At 46.7% G+C, this 20,851-nt stretch overlaps 1 protein-coding gene across 1 annotated transcript in view; it reads right to left on the bottom strand.

Moving 5' to 3' along the window:
* tm9sf3 (transmembrane 9 superfamily member 3) overlaps positions 1 to 20,851 on the bottom strand; it is a 154,188-nt gene that overhangs the window by 62,574 nt on the left and 70,763 nt on the right. The window contains exons 5-7 of the mRNA XM_070865918.1: positions 15,990 to 16,067; positions 10,380 to 10,511; positions 5,376 to 5,542 (exon numbers count right to left, since the gene is read on the bottom strand). Coding sequence (XP_070722019.1) covers positions 5,376 to 5,542; positions 10,380 to 10,511; positions 15,990 to 16,067 — 377 coding nt within the window. The remainder of the gene's footprint in view (positions 1 to 5,375; positions 5,543 to 10,379; positions 10,512 to 15,989; positions 16,068 to 20,851) is intronic.

Raw genomic sequence — 20,851 nt, 5'->3', positions numbered from 1 at the left:
GTGGGGTATCGCAAGGATCGGTGCTTGGGCCCCAGCTATTCACAATCTATAGCAGTGATTTGGATGAGGGAACAAGTGTAATATATCCAAGTTTGCTGATATTACAAAGGTAGGTGGGAATGCAAGTTGCGAGGAGGATGCAAAGAGACTTCAAGGGGATTATAGACAGGCCACATGAGTGGGCAAGAACATGGCAAATGGAATAAATTGTGGAGAAATGTGAAGTTATCTGCTTTGGTAGAAAAAATAGAAAAACAGAGTATTTTTTAAACAGAGAGATTGGGAAATGTTGGTGTTCAGAGCGACCTGGGTGTCCTTGTACACGAATCACAAAGTTAACATGCAGGTACAGCAAGAAATTAAGAAACCAAATGGTATGTTGGCCTATATTACAAGAGGATTTGAGTACAAGAGTAAAGGCATCTTACTGCAATTATACAGGGCCCTGGTGAGACCGCACCTGGAATATTGTGTACAGTTCTGGTCTCCTTACCCAAGGAAAGATATACTTGCCATAGAGGGAATGCAAAGAAGGTTCACCAGATTGATTCCTGGAATGGGGGTATGAGGAGAGATTGAGTAGACTAGGCCTATGTTTTCTAGTTTAGATGAATGAGAGGTGATCTCATTGAAACATACAAAATTCTTAGAGCTTGACAGGGTAGATGCAAGGAGGATGTTTCCTCTGGCTGGGGAGTCGAAAACCAGGGATCAGTCTCACAAGAAGGGGTCAGCCATTTAGGACTGAGATGAGGAGAACTTTCCTCACTCAGGGGGTGGTGAATCTTTGGAACTCTCTATCCTAGAGTGTTGTGGAGGCTCAGTCGTTGAGTATATTCAAGACAGAGAGCGATAGATTTTTGGATACAAAGGTAACCAAGGGATATGGGGATAATGCGGGAAAGTAGAGTTGAGGTTGACGGATCAGCCATGATCTTACTGAATGGCAGAGCAGGCTCGAGGAGCCGAATGGCCGACTCCTGCTCCTAAATTCTTATGTTCTTATGTCAGTCTTTTGACTCAGACGAGGGAGCTGCCACTGAGTTAAGTCGACATATAATACACATTCTTTATCACTGTTAAATCTAAACTACATCAGATTATTTTTAAATCACTTCACAGAATAAATCTTTTTCACACAGAATGTACGTGCATTTGATGCAAAGTGGTACACTGTCCAAGAAAATCAGGAGGCGCACGGTTTGTAGGTCACAGAATTTGGTTAAGCATTCATCAACATAAAACAGCTTTAGTTACTGCAGAATGCAACTCATACTAAGTTGCACTAATTCTGCTTTACCTAATTGGAGTCTGCAGCACTAACAGCTGCCACCTGGTTATCTGGTCATTTATCTCACTACTCTTTATGGGACCTTGTTGTGCACAATTTCATTGCCATGTCTGCCTTGGCTGTGAATGCTTTGGCACATCCTGAGGATGGGGAAGATGCTACATGAATATACATTCTTTCTTCCAATACATTCCCTAGCACCATTGCAGGAAATGTGCAGAATACAATACAATATCAATGATAATGTATGGGTACGACAGACACAGACAGAGAGAGAGAGAGAGAGAGAGAGGCAGACAAAGAGAGGCGCAGAGAGAGAGAGGGCGAAACAGAGAGAGAGAGCGAGAGAGGGGCAGGCAGAGCGAGAGAGCGAGAGAGGGGCAGGCAGAGCGAGAGAGCGAGAGAGGGGCAGGCAGAGCAAGAGAGCGACAGGCAGAGCGAGAGAGCGAGGCAGGCGGCAGAGCGAGAGAGACGCAGGCGGCAGAGCGAGAGAGCGAGGCAGGCGGCAGAGCGAGAGAGACGCAGGCGGCAGAGCGAGAGAGACGCAGGCGGCAGAGCGAGAGAGACGCAGGCGGCAGAGCGAGAGAGACGCAGGCGGCAGAGCGAGAGAGACGCAGGCGGCAGAGCGAGAGAGACGCAGGCGGCAGAGCGAGAGAGACGCAGGCGGCAGAGCGAGAGAGACGCAGGCGGCAGAGCGAGAGAGACGCAGGCGGCAGAGCGAGAGAGACGCAGGCGGCAGAGCGAGAGAGACGCAGGCGGCAGAGCGAGAGAGACGCAGGCGGCAGAGCGAGAGAGACGCAGGCGGCAGAGCGAGAGAGACGCAGGCGGCAGAGCGAGAGAGACGCAGGCGGCAGAGCGAGAGAGACGCAGGCGGCAGAGCGAGAGACGCAGGCAGAGAGAGAGGCAGAGAGCGAGCGGCAGAGAGAGAGACACACAGACAGAGAGACAGAGACAGAGAGAGACACAGAGAGAGAGAGAGACAGACACACAGACAGAGAGAGAGAGACAGAGAGAGAGAGACAGAGAGAGAGAGACAGAGAGAGAGACACACAGACAGAGAGAGAGACACACAGACAGAGAGAGAGACACACAGACAGAGAGAGAGACACACAGACAGAGAGAGAGACACACAGACAGACAGAGAGAGAGACACACACACAGAAGACAGAGAGAGAGACACAGACAAGCATAGTAGATAGTGATCGCTAATTGTAGAAACTCAAACAGCTCGATTCAGCACAAAAGGTGCTGCTTAAACACGGTTCAGTGGTGTTTACGTGTGCTAATGCTGCCCTCTGCTGGACGAGACTGTAGTTCTCGTATTGGACTGTACAGCAACCTAAGAACTCATCTTAAGAGTGGAAGCAAGTCTTCCTCGATTCCAAGGGACTGCTTATGATGATGATGACTGCTGGACGATACTAAAAGCAATGTCTGGGAATGAACAATCCCTTTATCGTTAACTGAGGAACTTGTGAAAAAGCAGGCTTGAACGCATAACAATCAGCCTTCACCACCACCACCACCCTCTCTCCATGCTCTATGGGCGTGAAGGATCAGGCTCCTGGTCAGTATAACAAAATCAGAGATAACTATGGAAAAGCCAACAGTCCACACGCTCTTAAATGACTTTGGATTTTACCCCCACTGCCCATTCCAAGCGCTTGTGTGAAGAGCTTTTTTACATCCGTCCTAAATCTGTCCTTCAACAGTTTGAATCTGCGCCCTCCTATCCTGTTGCCAAAGCATGCTCTGGATTTACCTTTTTATCGATGCCATCTACTATCTGCACTGCCATTCAGCTGTCAGCTGTTGCAAGGTGGTGCCAACTGCTCAGTACTCGTCCATTCAAAGTGCTGGTTTGGAATTGAAAGGAGACGACAAAATGCACCAGTGCTGTATTAACAAGCACCAACCTTTTGAGAATTGCATTGAAGGAGAGGGCAGGCAGCTGATTAACCGACTAGCAATAGTATAATATACATCACCTATACTCATCAGGCAGCTCATGGTCATTGGGGCTACTGATAGGCCAGCTACTTAACATTTTAGGGGCTGAATATCATTTGAAGCTTTCTAAAATATTGCATCTTTTCTATTGTAGAATGTTGCATGCATTTCCTACCAGCGATATTGATGCTGAATAAGGAGGCGCTCCAGATCCGTTTTGGAGCTTAACCCTGCAGGTTATCTTTTCGTCTGATCAAATTAATGCCCTTTATATACAGCTCTATAAAATACTTCCCCCGCCAAATTTTAAAGCTGAAGAACTTGGGTTTCTCCAGCTTCCTCACAACTCATTCTTCTATTCCCTTTCCAGCACCTGAATGTATCCTGTGTGTCTGAGAGCAAAACTTGATACTATTCAAGGTGTGGCCACTTGAGTATTGTATAGTCTGAACATAATATCTATATCCAGTGACGACTTCTAGAAAATGCTTGTGTGGATGTTGGGAAGAACAGGATCAGGTTAGCTTTGAGGCACTCTACTGTGAAACAGCCAGTTACATACAAAGAGTGAACAACTGGGTGAGGTATCAGAGTTTTGGCATGATCACCAGGAGAGCACACAACTGGATAGATGGGCAAACTTTAAAAATAAGTCTTTTCTTTTCAACTGCTGTAAAATAGTATAAAAGGAACCTCGCAATCAGATCTGGAGCTCAGCAAGATGCGTCAGGAAGTCGGGTCACACTGTGTCGCAGTACAACACACACTGAGCCCACCACTATTTCCTCCTCCCCTACACACTGACTTTTGTTAGGTCATCTCTACAGGCTCTGACAATTCCAATTCTACAACAGGTACATTATTCCACCATAGAGGGCATCACGATGTATTCGATCCATTTCCACGTGATCTCCTTGTCTGCGTATTTCCAGCGAATGGGAGGAGAGCCCTTGAGGCAAATGTTTCCCAGCCCAGCTCAGTGGCCAGTAAGTCAGGGATGTCGGGAGCCATCTGCCACATTCCCTAGTGCCACGCTGGCCAAGATCAGTGAGCTCAGCACAATCTATGGATCAAACCTGGAAGCTTCTCGGCTCTGAGGTTAAGTACCTCACTCAGCCATACCAAGAAAGCTACAAAAGAACTCTCAGCACCTTCACAGTCAACTTCTGTGTTCAACGTATATTGGGGAGAAATTCGGGAGCGTCCCATTTGGGGTACTAACTTTTGAAAGCTGGAAAAATTAGCGCAAGGCGCAAATGATTCCTAGCTTTCTCTAAAATTGGTATTTGCGCTCCAGGAAGGAAGTGGAGCGCGAAATCAAGTGCTCCACTTCCTTCCTGGAGTGCTAAAGGATGTAGGCGGGACCGGTAGTGGTGCCGTGTTGCACAATGTCCCGTGCAGTGCTGCCGCGATCCGAGGCTCCTTCCTTCCCTTAAAGAGAAGGGCCATCGCTGCAGGCTCTGCACTGGGACCAGTGAGCTGGTCCATGATGGCAACCACGATCCGACCCCATCAGTCCGATACACTGCAGCAGAGTGCCGGGCTGACTGATCGCGGTGATCACAGCCTAGGAACAATTGAAAAAATTAATTTATATAATGTTAAAAAATTTTGCTCCTACCCGCGCCAACATCCGCTTTTACTTGCGCCTCCGAAGCTCCCGGCCTCCCGAACAATGCCTCCTGCAGCTGTCGGTGTTGTCGCCCGGCGATGCTGCGGGGTGGGGGCGGGGGGGAGGCGGAGGGAGGGGGGAGCGGAACCAAAATTTGGGTCCGGGGCGCAACTGGAGTGATGCGCACGACAATGACATCACGATCTCTGGGCGCAGGAGACTGTGGTGCAAAGCATTACTGCTGCCGCCAACCGCTCGGCCAAGTTAGCGAGAATCGCTCATCTCACCGCGCCCGGTCAGTAATGCGTTAACGCCCAGTTATTGCCCCCTGGAGGTGATAACGGGAGGCACTGAGGAGGCCAATTTCTAGGCCTATATTTTTTCCCTTAGTCAGAACTGCCATATTTCTCACACAAAGGAACACCGCAAACAATCTTTTGCAGAAGAACTCACTAAAATTATATTTAAAACAATACTGAAAAAATGTGAGCTGACCAATAAACACGAGATATATGTACTTACTCTGTGTACAGGTCTTCTATCATTGCCACAACAATGACAATTAGGGACACGAAGAATATCTGGCAACCAGATCCGATCAGTGATGAAAATATTAGTGGGTGACTGGATGGCCTGAACACATCACCATGAACCTGTTTCCAGCCATATTCATCTCCTAGATCTCGGTCCTGTTAAAATATAATTTTACTGTGGGTTAGAGGCATGCACCTTCAAATTATCTTTAATCAGTTCAGAAGCATGTTCAGCACTTTTTGAAAACTGATGCCAAAAGAACCCTCAATAAGCTGGGAAAAAGTCCAAGCAAGTAACGATTACAAACAGTATAGCCCGAATGTCAATTCTGGAAGGCACCTGCGAACAAATATTTTTACTTAATAAAGCCACCTAGTTTAAGTGCTTAAATTAACATTGCAGAATATAGCTGCGATTGAAGGGGTAAACCATAAACTGCCAATGAAGGCTCAGATGCTGAGCCACATCTAGCCCTTGATCGCCCAGAAATCCTGTTTGTACAGGGCTGGCACAGGCAGCCTGCAGTCAGTTCCAACAAGCTTATGAACCATCTCTTTCACCACTGAAGTTACTAAGATTAATGTCACCTCACTCCACCAGTTCTAGTTTCTGGCCACTCCTTGGTTGATTCTGACACTGTGGTACAATATGCCTGTGCCTTAAAGACCACGCTGACAGGGCATTAAAACTAAACACTAGATGGTGGCTTATTGTTTGTGCTCGCTCCTCCTTTGGTAAGGAAGAGCTTAAACGGCCTTTCTGATGTAAACCATAAAAGCTCTGTTTGATGGTGCTTATTAAATCTACATAGTGCGGCAGTCCACAAGATTTGACAAGTCACAGTAAGAATATTCTGATCTTTAAGACATGCAATTCAAAGTGAAAAATTGGCACAACACATTAAGTACATTTTATAAATACTTAACAGCAGTTAAATCTTGTACAAATCCTAGAAAGCATAGCTGAGGACATACAGTGGACTGGCTACCAAAGGTGCTATATTGCCAGCTAAAGAGAGGAAACACAGTAAGAGGGCAGCACGAGAAGTAGAAGGGCAGTCTTAAACAGCAATATTCTCATCACTCATGGGAAAATACCACCCAAAGTAAATTAGTCACTCGAAAATCTGAAGCACCATGACAGGGTTAATCAAGGAAAATCGAAAGCTCGGACAAGAAAGCGCAACAGCTGTTGGGTGAGTCAGCCTACAGAGCACTGCATGGGCACAGACTGTGGTTGTATGACCTCACCAACCACAAATCAAAATCATTCTGAAAGATAATGCAATCAATGCTGAATAGCCCTTGCCAGAACATCCATTTTACCGTCCTTAGGTTTTTGGTCTTCCCTACCCTTCTTCAGTCTAGATTTATTGGTTTGCATTGACAAATCCCAATACTCTATGCCTTTGAGGGGGTCTTTATTAACCTTACTGGTTACTCAACCAGGAAACACTAGGACTGGTTTGATGAGAATGATCAGGAGATTCAAGAACTAATAGATTGCAAGCGCAGGACATTTCTGAGCCTTAAACAGCAACCCAACTTGGGAGCAGCAAAGCAGCATTACAGACAGCTAAAGGCTAAGGTCCAACAAGGAGAACAGGAGATACAGCAGCTGGCCGACAGCCATGATGTGTGAGGATTCTTCATCGCAGTCAAGGTCACCTACGGTCCAAACACCCAAGGTCCCACCCAGCTGCTGGCTAAGAACGGGGAAACACTCATCAAGGACACCGAGGCAGTCAGGGCCCACTGGAAGGAGCACTTCGAAGATCTCCTCAATCGAAACTCTGCCTTTGACTCGAGTGTTTCGACTCCATTCCGCAACATGCTACCCGCAACCACCTCAGTGAGACCCCAACACTGCACGAGGTAGAAAAAGCCTTAAAAGACAGCTAAAAAAACAAGGCTATGGGAGCGGATGGAATCCCTGCTGAGGCACTGACATATGGCGCTGATGCACTACTGGCGCGAATACACGACCTCATCTCTCTCATTTGGAGGGAGGAGAGCATGCCGGGAGATCTCAGAGATCCAGTGATCGTGACCATCTTTAAAAAAGGGGACAAGTCAGACTGCGGTAACTACAGGGGAATCTCCCTGCTATCAGCCACTGGGAAAGTTATCGCTAGAGAGTCCCTCAACCATCATCTTCCCGTGGCCGAGGAGCTCCTCCCGGAGTTGCAGTGCGGATTTTGTCCCCTCTGGGGCACAACTGATATGATTTTTGCAGCGCGACAGCTGCAGGAAAAATGCAGGCCACAGTGCCAGCCCTTAATCATGGCCTTCTTCAATCTTACAAAGGCCTTTGACACTGTCAAACGCGAGGGTCAATGGGGCGTCCTCCTCCATTTCGGATGCCCCCAAAAGTACGTCACCATCCTCTGCCTGCTCCTTGACAACATACAGGCCGTGATCCTTACCTACGGATCCATCACAGACCCAATCCATGTCCGGACTGGGGTCATGCAGGGCTGCGTCATCGCCCCAACCCTCTTCGCAATCTTCCTCGCTGCCATGCTTCACCTCACAGTTGACAAGCTCCCCGCTGGGGTGGAACTAAACTACAGAACCAGTGGGAAGCTGTTCAACCTCCGCCGTCTCCAGGCCAGGTCCAAGACCACTCCAACCTGCGTCATCGAGCTACAGTACGCGGACGACGCTTGCGTCTGTGCACGCACAGAGGCTGAACTCCAGGACATAGTCAACGTACTTATCGAGGGGTATGAAAGCATGGGCCTTACGCTAAACATCAGCGAGACAAAGGTCCTCCACCAGCCTGTCCTCGCCGCACAGCACTGCCCCCCAGACATCAAGATCCACGGCATGGCCCTGGACAATGTGGACCACTTCCCTTATCTCGGGAGCCTCCTATCAACAAGAGCAGGCATTGACGACGAGATCCAACACCGCCTCCAGTGCGGTCTTTGGCTGCCTGAGGAAAAGAGTGTTTGAAGACCAGGCCCTCAAAATTGTCACCAAGCTCATGGCCTACAGGACTGCAGTGATACCCGCCTTCCTGTATGGCTCAGAGACGTGGACCATGAACAGTAGACACCTCAAGTCGCTGGAAAAATACCACCAACGATGTCTCCGCAAGATCCTACAAATCCCCTGGGAGGACAGACTCACCAACATTAGCGTCTTGGTCTAGGCCAACATCCCCAGCATTGAAGCACTGACCACACTTGATCAGCTCTGCTGGGCAGGCCACATAGTTCGCATGCCAGATGCGAGACTCCCAAAGCAAGCGCTCTACTCGGAACTCGTCCAGGGCAAACGAGCCAAAGATGGGCAGAGGAAATGTTACAAGGACACCCTCAAAGCCTCCCTGATAAAGTGCGACATCCTCACCGACACCTGGGAGTCCCTGGCCAAAGACCGCCCTAAGTGGAGGAAGTGCATTCAGGAGGGTGCTGAGCTCCGAGTATCGTCACCGAGAGCATGCACAAATCAAGCGCAGGCAGCGCAAAGAGCGTGCGGCAAACCAGGCTCCCCGCCTACCCTTCCCTTCAACCACTGTCTGTCCCAACTGAAACAGAGACTGTGGTTGTCGTATTGGACTGTACAGCCACCTAAGAACTCATGATAAGAGTGGAAGCAAGGCTTCCTTGATTCTGAGGGACTGCCTATGATGATGATATTAACCTTACTATCTACATTAAATATTCGGTGACATACCCAGGTCACAGAGAACCCTAGTCAGTCTATTATACTGGGATTATCCTTATGCCTCCGCAGGATCCAATCAATAAGCGACAGATCATCACATCAGAACTCTAGTTTTAAACTATTAAGCATTTTTTTTAAAACAATGAACAAGTGACTACATAAATAAAACCTATATGCACATTCACAATAAAAATGTTATCTTAAAAAGGAAAATAAAAGGCCATGGATTTATTACGACTTGTTTCTCTATAAACTGCTTAATAAGCAGCTCTGCTGCGTCTTGTCTCATATGAACATAAGAAATAGGAGCAGGAGTAAGCCATTAGGCCCCTCGAGCCATTTAATAAGATCATGGCTGATCTGATCTCGAGCTCAGCTCCACTTCCCTGCCCACTCCCCATAACCCTTCACTCCCTCATCGTTCAGAAATCTGTCTATCTCCGCCTTAAATATATTCAATGACCCAGCCTCCACCGCTCTCTGGGGCAGAGAATTCCATAGATTTATGACTCAGAAGAAATTCCTCCTCATCGCAGTTCTAAATTTGCGACCTCTTATTCGGAGATTATGCCCTCTAGTTCTAGATTCCCCCACAAGGGGAAACATCCTCTCTGCATCTACCTTGTTCAGCCCCCCGCAGTATATCTTATAAGTTTGAATAAGATCACCTCTCATTCTTCTAAACTCCAAGGAGTATAGGCTCAACCTGATCATCCGTTCTTCATAAGCCTACCCCTTCATCTCCAGAATCAACTCAGTGAACCTTCTCTGAATTGTCTCCAGTGCAAGTATATCCTTCCTTAAATAAGGAGACCAAAACTGTGTGAGTATCTAAAATCTATCTGTCTTTCTATGAAGATTTCAGTTTGTTAAATTCAACACTCAGAGGACACTCCCCCTCCAGTCTCCACCCTTTCTTATAGTCCTCAAACTGTTGCCAGGTTACGTTAGAAATGACTGACACCAGCTTGATTCAAAAAACAATAGGCCGTCATATCCTTGACTCAGCCAATGAGAAAGTATACATTTGAAAATCAAGTGTTAAGACTACCTCTAGATCAGTTATCAGTAAGACAATAATTACAAACTTTGCAACATATGAAACAATATCGGCAGAGGCTGTGCAAGTGTCCGTTTAAACCCACGTGTTGTGCTTGATTTAAAAAGGCAGTTACCAGACCAAAGCAAGACAGGACTATTTCATACTTCACATAGGCCTCCCAATGCTCTCCAGCTATCCCCGTGCCCAGAGAGCAAATCAGTCTTTATTCTGAAAAGTCATTGCCAAAATGACCATTATCAAAGGACAAATCCTTACCATGTCATCCATTTCTTCTTCCTTACTATACCTAGCATAATCCTTCCGTAATGTGCGCATTAGGATCATGGAAACCAATCCAACCAGGAAGATAACCATCATGAAGGAATTGAAGATAGAAAACCAGTGAATCTGTCAGCATAAAAAAAAAGATATCTTCAGAATTTACTTGTTAATTTTCACTTTACAGAATTGCCAATTTTTACAATCTAAAACAAATTCTGTGACAAACTGATGTTCAATAAAATAAGCTTCAACATTTATAGGAGCAATCGGCCCCAATGGCTTAGTCAAGAGCCAGCACGAAACTCAGCCATGACGACTAGAGGTCCTTAGTTCAATTCTCTGTCTGCGTGAAGTTGACCTCAGCCAAGCAAAATTGTCCTCCGTGCCCCTGCATTAGGGAGGGGAAAAAAATAACCTTCATTTTCAGTGGCTTCTGCTGGGAAATGCATGTGGACATTGGGCGAGGACTGGAGCGGATTCCGCAGCGGTGCCCGCTACAATTAAACTGCACGCCATTACCCATTGTCTGGGCTCACAAGAGGCACGGTGCTGGAGGGCAACCAGCACCCATAGAGTCATACCTCACTAGGAGTCAATACCTTTAGAAGGAAAGGGGACAACCTTGTCAAAAGGACATTGGAAGAAGAATATAAGAAAAAGTTACACAGCATTCTTCTAATGTCTAATTTATAAGTTAAACCAGAAATGAGCTAACCTAACTTTAAATAATTTTAAAAGACAGGGTTTATTTGCATCAGCAGAATTTACTGACATGACTCATGATAAACTAAGATTATGCTAGACAAATGCTTGACCAGCTACCAGAAATAGAAACACAGAAACATAGAAAAATAGGTGGAGTAGGCCATTCGGCCCTTCGAGCCTGCACCACCATTCAATAAGATCATGGCTGATCATTCACCTCAGTACCCCTTTCCTGCTTTCTCTCCATACCCCTTGATCCCTTTAGCCGTAAGGGCCATATCCAACTTCCTCTTGAATATATCATGAACGGACATCTACAACTCTCTGCGAAAGAGAATTCCACAGGTTAACCACTCTTTGAGTGAAGAAGTTTCTCCTCATCTCGGTCCTAAATGGCTTACCCCTTATCCTTAGACTGTGACCGCTGGTTCTGGACTCCCCCAACATCAGGAACATTTTCCTGCATCTAACCTGTCCAGTCCCGTCAGAATTTATTTGTTTCTATGAGATCCCCTCTCATTCTTCTAAACTCCAGTGAATACAGGCCCAGTCGATCCCGTCTGTCCTCATATGTCAGTCCTGCCATCCCGGGAATCAGTCTGGTGAACCTTCACTGCACTCCCTCAATAGCAAGAACGTCCTTCCTCAGATTAGGAGGCCAAAACTGAACACAATATTCCAGCAAGACCTCCCCGCTCTTATACTCAAATCCCCTAGCTATGAAGACCAACATGCCATTTGCCTTCTTCACCGCCTGCTATACCTGCAATCCAACCTTCTTCAATGGCTGATGTACCATGACACCCTTGTTGCACCTCCCCTTTTCCTAATCTGCTGCCATTCAGATAATATTCTGCCTTCGTGTTTTTGCCACCAAAGTGGATAACCTCACATTTATCCACATTATACTGCATCTGCCGTGCATTTTTCCACTCACCTAACCTGTCCAAGTCACCCTGCAGTCTCTTACCATCCTCCTCACAGCTTACACCGCCACCCAGATTAGTGTCATCTGCAAACTTAGAGATATTACTCTCAATTCCTTCATCTAAATCATTGATGTATATTGTAAATAGCTGTGATCCCAGCACTGAGCCCTGCTGCACCCCACTAGTCACTGCCTGCCATTCTGAAAAGGACCTGCTTATCCCGACTTTCTGCTTCCTGTCTGCCAACCAGTTCTCTATCCACGTTAATACATTACCCCCAATACCATGTGCTTTAATTTTGCACCCCAATCTCGTGTGTGGTAGCTTGTCAAAAGCATTTTGAAAGTCCAAATACACCACATCCACTGGTTCTCCATTGTCCACTCTACTAGTTACATCCTCAAAGAATTCCAGAAGATTTGTCAAGCATGATTTTCCTTTCATAAATCCATGCTGACTTGGACTGATCCTGTCACTGCTTTCCAAATGCACTACTATTTCATCTTTAATAATTGATTCCAACATTTCCTCCACTAACCGGTCTATAATTCCCCGTTTTCTCTCTCCCTCCTTTTTAAAAAAGTGGTGTTACATTAGCTACCCTCCAGTCCATAGGAACTGATCCAGAGTCGATAGACTGTTGGAAAATGATCACCAATGCATCCACTATTTCTAGGGCCACTTCCTGAAGTACTCTGGGATGCAGACTATCAGGCCCTGGGGATTTATCGGCCTTCAATCCCATCAAGTTCCCTAGCACAATTTCCTGACTAAAGGATTTCCTTCAGTTCATTCTTCTCGCTAGACCCTCGGTCCCCTAGTATTTCCAGAAAGTTATTTGTGTCTTCCTTCGTGAAGACAGAACCAAAGTATTTGTTCAATTGGTCTGCCATTTCTTTGTTCCCCATTATAAATTCACCTGATTCTGACTGCAAGGGACCTACGTTTGTCTTCACTAATCTTTTTCTCTTCACATATGTATAGAAGCTTTAGCGTCAGTTTTTATGTTCCCTGCAAGCTTCCTCTCATACTCTATTTACCCCCTCCTAATTAAACCCTTAGTCCTCCTCTGCTGAATTCTAAATTTCTCCAGTCCTCAGGTTTGCTGCTTTTTCTGTCCAATTTATTTGCCTCTTCCTTGGATTTAACACTATATCTAATTTCCCTCATTAGCCACGGTTAAGCCACCTTCCCCATTTTATTTTTACTCCAGACAGGGATGTACAATTGCTGAAGTTCATCCATGTGATCTTTAAATGTTTGCCATTGCTTATCCACTGTCAACCCTTTAAGTATCATTCGCCAGTCTATTCTAGCCAATTCACGCCTCATACCATCGAAGTTATCTTTCCTTAAGTTCAGGACCCTAGTCTCTGAATTAACTATGTCACTCTCCAAGTAAGATTTGGAAAAGTAAGATTTGCTAATACAGAATAAAAGCATTTATTGTCCAGCACAAATTTGAGTCAACTGTGAATTACTGCATCAATTTCCAGTCCAGCCCCGCTTTGATCTCCTGGCCATTAACGGACATTATGTAGACAAGGCAGTTCACAACGTGTTATCAGCACCCCCGACTTATAATTTCTCAATACTCAAATTATATTTTATTATCTGGATCTCAGGGCCTCAAAACTGAAACCAGTGGTCCTGAACATTCCTGTTCTTATCAAATCAAAAAGATCACAAGACAATGATCATAAAATAAGTAACAGATGAGGTAGGCCATTCAGCCCACCCTTCCATAGAAGTCCACTGCTCCCCACCAAGTACCTGTTTATCGATTCAAGTTTTTGCTCCCCTCTATAATGTACCCTTCAATTAAGGTTGAGCAAAGCCACAGGAGATTAGGGCATGTTGAAGGTTGTGACTAGCATGCACTGTACATTACAATGCATCCTCTTATTGGATCCTGGGAAAAGTGAACCAATCTATTATCCACTAACTCCACTGTCTCACCACACTTCTCAAGCTTCTACCACAGCCTCCGCTTGTTGTGAGCAATGCCATGGGAGATCTACTATCACTCAAAATTATAGCAACAAAGCCCAACTGCAGAAAATCAAAGCCGACCACAATAGTCTAGTCACTCTACTGGGTAAAAGCATGATAACAACTACTTGTATTTATATAGCGCCTTTAACGCAGTTAATAGTCCTAAGGCGATTCACAGGAGAGCCACATATGGAGAAATTAGGGCAGATGACCAAAAACGTGGTAAAAGAGGTCGGTTTTAATGAGCGTCTTAAAGGAGGGGAGAGAGGTAGAGAGACGGAGAGATTTAGGAAGGGTATCCCAGAACTTAGGGCCTAGATAGCTGAAGGTACGGCCACCAACGGTGGAGCGATTAAAATCAGGGATACTCAAGATGCCAGAATTACAGGAGCGCAGATATCGCAGAGGGGTGAGGGGGTTGTGGGGCTGAAGGAGATTACAAAAGATAGGGGGAGGTGAGATCATAGAGGAATTTGAAAACACAGGCAAGAATTTTAAAATAGAGGCATTGCTTAACTGAGAGCCAAGGTAGTTCAGCAAGCATGGGGTGATGGGTGAATGGGACTGGGTGCGAGTTAGGACAGGGGCAGCCGAGTTTTGGATGACCTCAAGTTTACGTTGGGTAGAACGAGAGGCCAGCCAGGAGTGAGCTGGAATAGTCAAGTCTAGAGGTAACAAAGATATGGATGAGGGCTTCAGCAGCAGATGAGCTGAGGCAGGGACAGAGACGGGGATCTTACAGAGGTGGAAATAGGCGGTCTTAGTTGTGGCGTGGATCTGTGGTCGGAAGCTCATTTCAGGATCAAATATGATACCAAGGCTGCGAACTATCTAGTTCCACCTCAGACAGATGATCGGGAGAGGGATGGAGGCGGTCGCTAGGGAACGGGGTTTGTGGTGGGGATCGAACACAACAGCTTTGGTTTTGTCAACTGGCAGCTGGAAGAAATTTCTGCTCATCCAGTACTGGATGTTGGACAAGCAGTGTGGCAATTTAGAGACCGTGGAGATGTCGAGAGGTGGCCGTGAGATAGAGTTGGGTGTTGTCAGCGCAAATGTGGAAACTGACGCTGTGTTTTCAGATGTTGTCGGCAAGTAGCTGAGAAATATGAGGGGGCAAAGGATCGATTCTTGGGGGACACCAGAGGGGCAACGATGCAGGGGAGGGAAGGGAAGCCAAGCCGCTGGAGGTGATTCCAAAGCTACGATTAGATAGACAAGAATGGATCCAGGCAAGTGCAGTCCCAACCAGCTGGACGACAGTGGAGAGGCATTGGAGGAGGATGGAATGGTCAACCATGTTAAAGACTGCAGACAGGCCGACTGCGATAATTTGCTATCATCACAGTCACATAAGGATATAATTTGTGCCTTTGATGAGAGCCGTTTCGGTACTGTGGCAGAGGCGGAAACTGAATTGAAGGGATTCAAACATCTAGTTCTGGGAAAGATGGGCACAAGTTTCGGAGGCGACAACACATTCCAGGACTTTGAACTGAAAAGGAAAGGGAGGTTGGCGATGGGGTGATAGTTTGCAAGGATGGAGGGGGTCAAGGGTTGTTTTCTTTTTGCTAAGAGGGGTGATGACTGCAGATTATCCTAATGGTCTAGTCATTCTACTGGGTAAAAGCATGGCCCAGTGCAGCACTCAGTCATACAGATCAGAGGGTGTCAGATTCAAACCCTAATTTGCAGCAAGTTAGCAGATCACAACTGGAGTAACAATTGGAGAGTTATAATTTGCTTCCGCTCCCCAGGGTTACTATTCAGTAATGAGCACAAGGACTGACTGAGGACAGGATCAGAATTGATTGCAATGGTCAAACAGTGTGCAACACTGTCCAAGTTCACACATTCAAAACAGGCACTTGGGTGAAAGAGTGGTGCACTCCAGATTGAATCAAAACCCTAAGAGAAAAGGGGAAAAATAGGCAAAAAATGTCACAAGAACAGTAACTTTTAAAACGCAACATACTCTATGCTGGAAGAAGGATGGGTCCAGGTACTTATCAAATCGGTCTTCAAACTTCACATCAGATTTCTTCCATTTCATCTAAAAAAAAGAAAAGATCAATTGATTTTAAAATACACAGTGGCACACAAGGATGAAGTTAGAACACGACTGCATCGCTTGTATTGGGTCAGGAGAATTTACAATGCAGATTGCCTGAAATCTCAGTGCATAAAAACCTATCCCACTTAAGATTTATCTAACATTTAAAATTGTGCTGCATGGTCATGTAACTTCATGACATGTTGGTCCCTGGAGTGATCAAACTTACCTTGGTTTGCCACTTAGCCTGAATTTGGATGGGTATTCTGGCCAAAGAAAACATGATTTGAACCGTAAAGAAAATTTGGGGCAAAGTATGTGACCGCCCTCCTCTTTGCAGCTATCCTTGTAACTCTCAAAATCCAAAACAATATCAGAGCAGTGGCAGCAAAACTATGTCTGGCAATGGATAATCCGGGGTCTTTTGATTCCGGGGTGCTCCAGCTGATCTGGTATTGGCAGTGCAGTGTGCAACATGCCACCGCCAAGCACAGACCGATTGATTCGTAGCCGTCACTTAATTACAAACTCGTGTAGTTGTTTCAAGCTGGAGTTGTCCTGTAAGAATGCCCTTCACTCAGTGGCCTAACATGTTGCGCATCAAGTCAATGGATCCACAGGAATTGGTGCCAATTGAAGTTATCAAGGTATCACTGGTGCTGTGCTATCAGCTAGTGAAAATACATGGAGAAATCTTTCAGGGAAGTTCCTGTACAAGTTTGCTCCAACACACACACCCTGGTCACTCCTGATGTTATCAAGAGCTGTACTAATTATCTATCTGGTGCCAAAACCAAAGCTGAGGATTGTATCGGGCTAAAATACCAATAGAAGAATTTCACTACATACTATGTTAATGAGTAGGAAACATTCAGAAAAGCAATTGAATTGGCCAGCAGGAGCACCCCTTATAGGGTGTTAAATTGCAGTTTTCGTATCGGGAGATAGCGTTGTCACATGCTAGTATAATTCTAGTTTTTATTAATAATTATTCTCGAGATGTGGACGATGCTGGCCACCCCCAAGTGACTGCTTTTACAACAGTGTCTTGTTAGGCCACTTCAGCGGGCAGTATCAACCACAAATAAAATAAAACCTACCATTGTGGGATCTGAACACACCCTCTGGTTTGCTGTGTCATAACCAATAAACTGCCAGACATGTTCAGCTTGAAGTAGCTGAGCTTAGTGTGATCGAAAACTTACCAAGAGATTGAAACAAATAAGCTGCAGTCGCATTGCAGCTAGTTTAAAGCACAGGTGCCAAGAGGTGGTCTCATGGCACATGGGCCTCAAACAACTGCAAACTATTCCAGCATTTCTTTGGCCATAATACCCATCCACATTCAGACTGAGTATGGCAAATCACTTAACCAAACAAGAACAGCAATGGAAAATAAAAAGGGGCATTACTCAGATTGAGGGGAACATAAGATTGTGAAATAGAACTGTAAATCAGCAATGAAGTATTAAGATGGAAACTATCATGTATCCTACATGGCTACTGTTGGTACTATATCAAGGTGTGCCACCAGAGGGCACAGCAGTGGGTTACCTGTACAGGTGTGCCTGGCCTAGTACAAAAAGCAGGCCCACCAGGTATGATCCTCACTCTGGAGTTAACTAATAAAGGACTAAGGTCACTACAGTTCAAGTACAACACACTGCCTCGTGGAGTCATTGTTAGAGCATCTAAGGACAAAACAACTGGTGACGAGATTACGAACTTTCACGCGGAAATGGCTACCCTTGGTACATTGCAGCAGATCGCCGATGGTGATGATTGGGATGCCTTTGTGGAGAGGCTAGAACACTTTTTCACAGCAAACGACCTGGCAGGAGACGACCCGGCCGCACTGGCTGATAAGCGCCGCACTGTCCTGCTAACCAGTTGTCGGCCCAACATTTATGGCCTCGTCAGGAACTTGCTAGCACCAGCGAAGACAACGACCAAGTCGTACAAGGAGTTCGTAACCCTAATCTAGGAGCAACTCAAGCCCAAGGAGAGCATCCTCACAGCCAGAGACGGGTTCTATACCCACCGACAGCCCGAAGGCCAGGAAATCGCGAAGTACCCCGCAGACCTCAGGAGGCTGGCGGCACCGCGCGAGTTCGGCACCCACCTCAACGAAGCGCTGCAGGACATTTTTGTCACTGGAATTGGCCATGAGGGCCTTCTTCACAAGCTACCATCGGTGGATATCACAGTCACCCTGCAGAAGGCCATCTCTGTGAGCCAGTCATTCATGACCTCGACCTGCGGCTCTAGGCAGATGTCTCACCTTCAGGACTCAAACCCGGCAGGTACTGTGCACAGAGTGGTGCCGTTCAGGAGCTGGACTGTAGAGCGCGAATCCTCTCAGGGAAGAGAGAACAGGCCCCCAGAGTCCCTTAACTCAGAGTCCGCTGAGGGGGGCTAATCGAGTAGCACCATGCTGGCGTTGCGGAGGGAATCACAGGGCTCACCAGTGCCATTTTAAAGACTATGTTTGCAAAGGCTACAGCACAAAAGGCCACCTCCAGCGAATGTGTAAAAGAAATAGGATTCACTGTGTCGATGAGGAGTCTGCAGATGGCCATGAATCCAGCATGGATTATGAATTGTTAAGACAGAGAGGCAGCCCAGTCCCACGAGGAGGTACATAGCATGTTTACCTGCAACACCGAGTGCTCCCCGCTGAAGATGGAAGTCGAGATAGAGGGAAGTCCAGTCTTCGTAGAAGTGGACACGGGGCGAGCCAGTTAGTGATGAATCAAGGAGCCTTTGAGAGGCTATGGGACAATCCAGCTGAACAGCCTGAGTTGACCCCGATTCAGGCAAAGCTGCGCACCTACACCAATGAAATCATTCCAGTCGTTGGTAGTGTGAATGAAAAGGTACTCCATGATGGCGCGGTGCACAAGTTACCTCTGTGGATTGTTGCAGGTGATGGACCAACACTACTCGGCAGAAGGTGGATGGAGAAGATCCATTGGAAGTGGGAATATTTCACCCCTCCAGCTATCGAAGCTCTCTGCACTCAGAGGCAAAGCAAGCCCTCACCTGAGGATGGACCCGGCACCGATGAGCTGACCAGCATGGCACCAGAGACACAGACCGCTCAGCACGACTGCATGGAGTTGGTCACGCTGAGACGACCCGAACGCACCTTCCAGGCTCCAGTGGCAGGACTCAGGAGGGAGAAAATCGGATCCAGCAGCAACTTCCCAACTGCGGAGGCAGAACCCGGGAGGAGGATCACCGCAGTCGACATCGTGGACGAAGAAAAGATGGCGCCCGAACCATGAAGTGATGCACTGAAGACAAAGACCATGAGGTGCAGCGCTGATGGAGCAACACGTGGGCACCAAACGGAGAAGCGAATTAGGGTAAAGCAAGCAAGGCTCTCTTAAAAGGAGGCCTGCTACCCACTACAATTAAAGGGACAGTTCCACACATTTAAGCAATGTAACAAGAATTGTAAGTTCAGAGACTATGGGCCCAAGTTTCGGATCCCTGGTAGAACGGTGCATCTCGGAGAGGCCCACCTAATTTGTAGAACTGAAAAAGCGCCAAATACTTACCTCGCGATTCTCTGATATCTGTAGGCCCGTTTGCAGCTTGGCGTGGCGCAGCAGGAGCTGCTGGAGGCGGAACAAAGGCGGTGAGCAAGCACTGCCGGCTTGGGGGGGGGGAGGGGGGCGGCGGCTAGGGCCCAGCGTCAGTTTGAGTGCCGGCAGAGTTGCGCATGCGCGTTGGAGCGTGCTGCGCAATGGCACACAAACATTGGCAATCGGCCTTCTTTAAAGGGACCTGCAGAAGAGTGATTTTTGGTTTTGTGGAACTGTGCAAAGTCTTCTGACTGATTATTTTGTGCCTGAAGGAATGCTGTTAGCAGTACTGTGGAAGAAATCAGCTGCTGGAATCAGTGAGTGCTGTTTGTTGCTGCTAAACTTCCAGAACAAGTGCTGCATAGATGTGTGCAAAATAAGGACTGTGTATTTTGAAAAATCAGAGTGTCAATTCAATACAGCAATGGAACAACGTCCACCAAGAACGAAGATTTTCTTGCATGAGGAAATGGAGACACTAGTTAATGTCATTGAGCAGAGATGGCAGGAGCTAGATACCAGCAACAGAGGTTGCACAAAAGTGCCACCCAAAGAAATGAAGAAACGCTGGAACCTAGTTGCAGAAGATTACTGCGCAGTGGTGCATACCAGGAGATCTGGAAGCCAGTGTAAAAAATGGCACGACCTCGGTCAAGTAGTTAGTGTAAGTAATATTTTCATTTTTCAATGGAATCTAAATTGTAAATGTGACCATCTGTATATGTCCCACCCTGCAGAAAGACGCACTCTGTAAAAAGTTATATTTTAATCTTTGCAAAAGAAATTGGCCCAGGAGGAGGCGTGCCAAATCTGCATCCACTGACACCCTTGGAACAGTGGGTCGCTGCTTTGATGAATCGTACTGCACAAGCTGGGCCCACGCGTAAGGGAGCGGGTGAGCCCTGAAAATGCATCGTGGACCTTCAAATTAACCTGCTGCCTGGCCTGCTATGTGTGAGACTACTCATGCCACCCATTCTGCCCCCTCCTGTGCTGCTAACCATTTGACTGTTCTGTTATCTTTTGCAGAAGATGATGCCAATCTTGAAGATCCTGAACATACAGAAGAAGAACCAGAAGCGGACGATCCAGATCAAGGGTGGCTGCAGAGGTCGACAGAAATGTCTTCAGGGGAGACTTTAGAACTTAATATTTATGAGCCCACATCAACGAACATCATTGTTTCAAACACTT

The sequence above is a fragment of the Pristiophorus japonicus genome, chromosome 22 (assembly GCF_044704955.1).
Source record: "Pristiophorus japonicus isolate sPriJap1 chromosome 22, sPriJap1.hap1, whole genome shotgun sequence".
In the NCBI taxonomy this organism is placed as follows: Eukaryota; Metazoa; Chordata; class Chondrichthyes; family Pristiophoridae; genus Pristiophorus; species Pristiophorus japonicus.
This window is presented reverse-complemented; position numbering and strand designations above follow the sequence as displayed.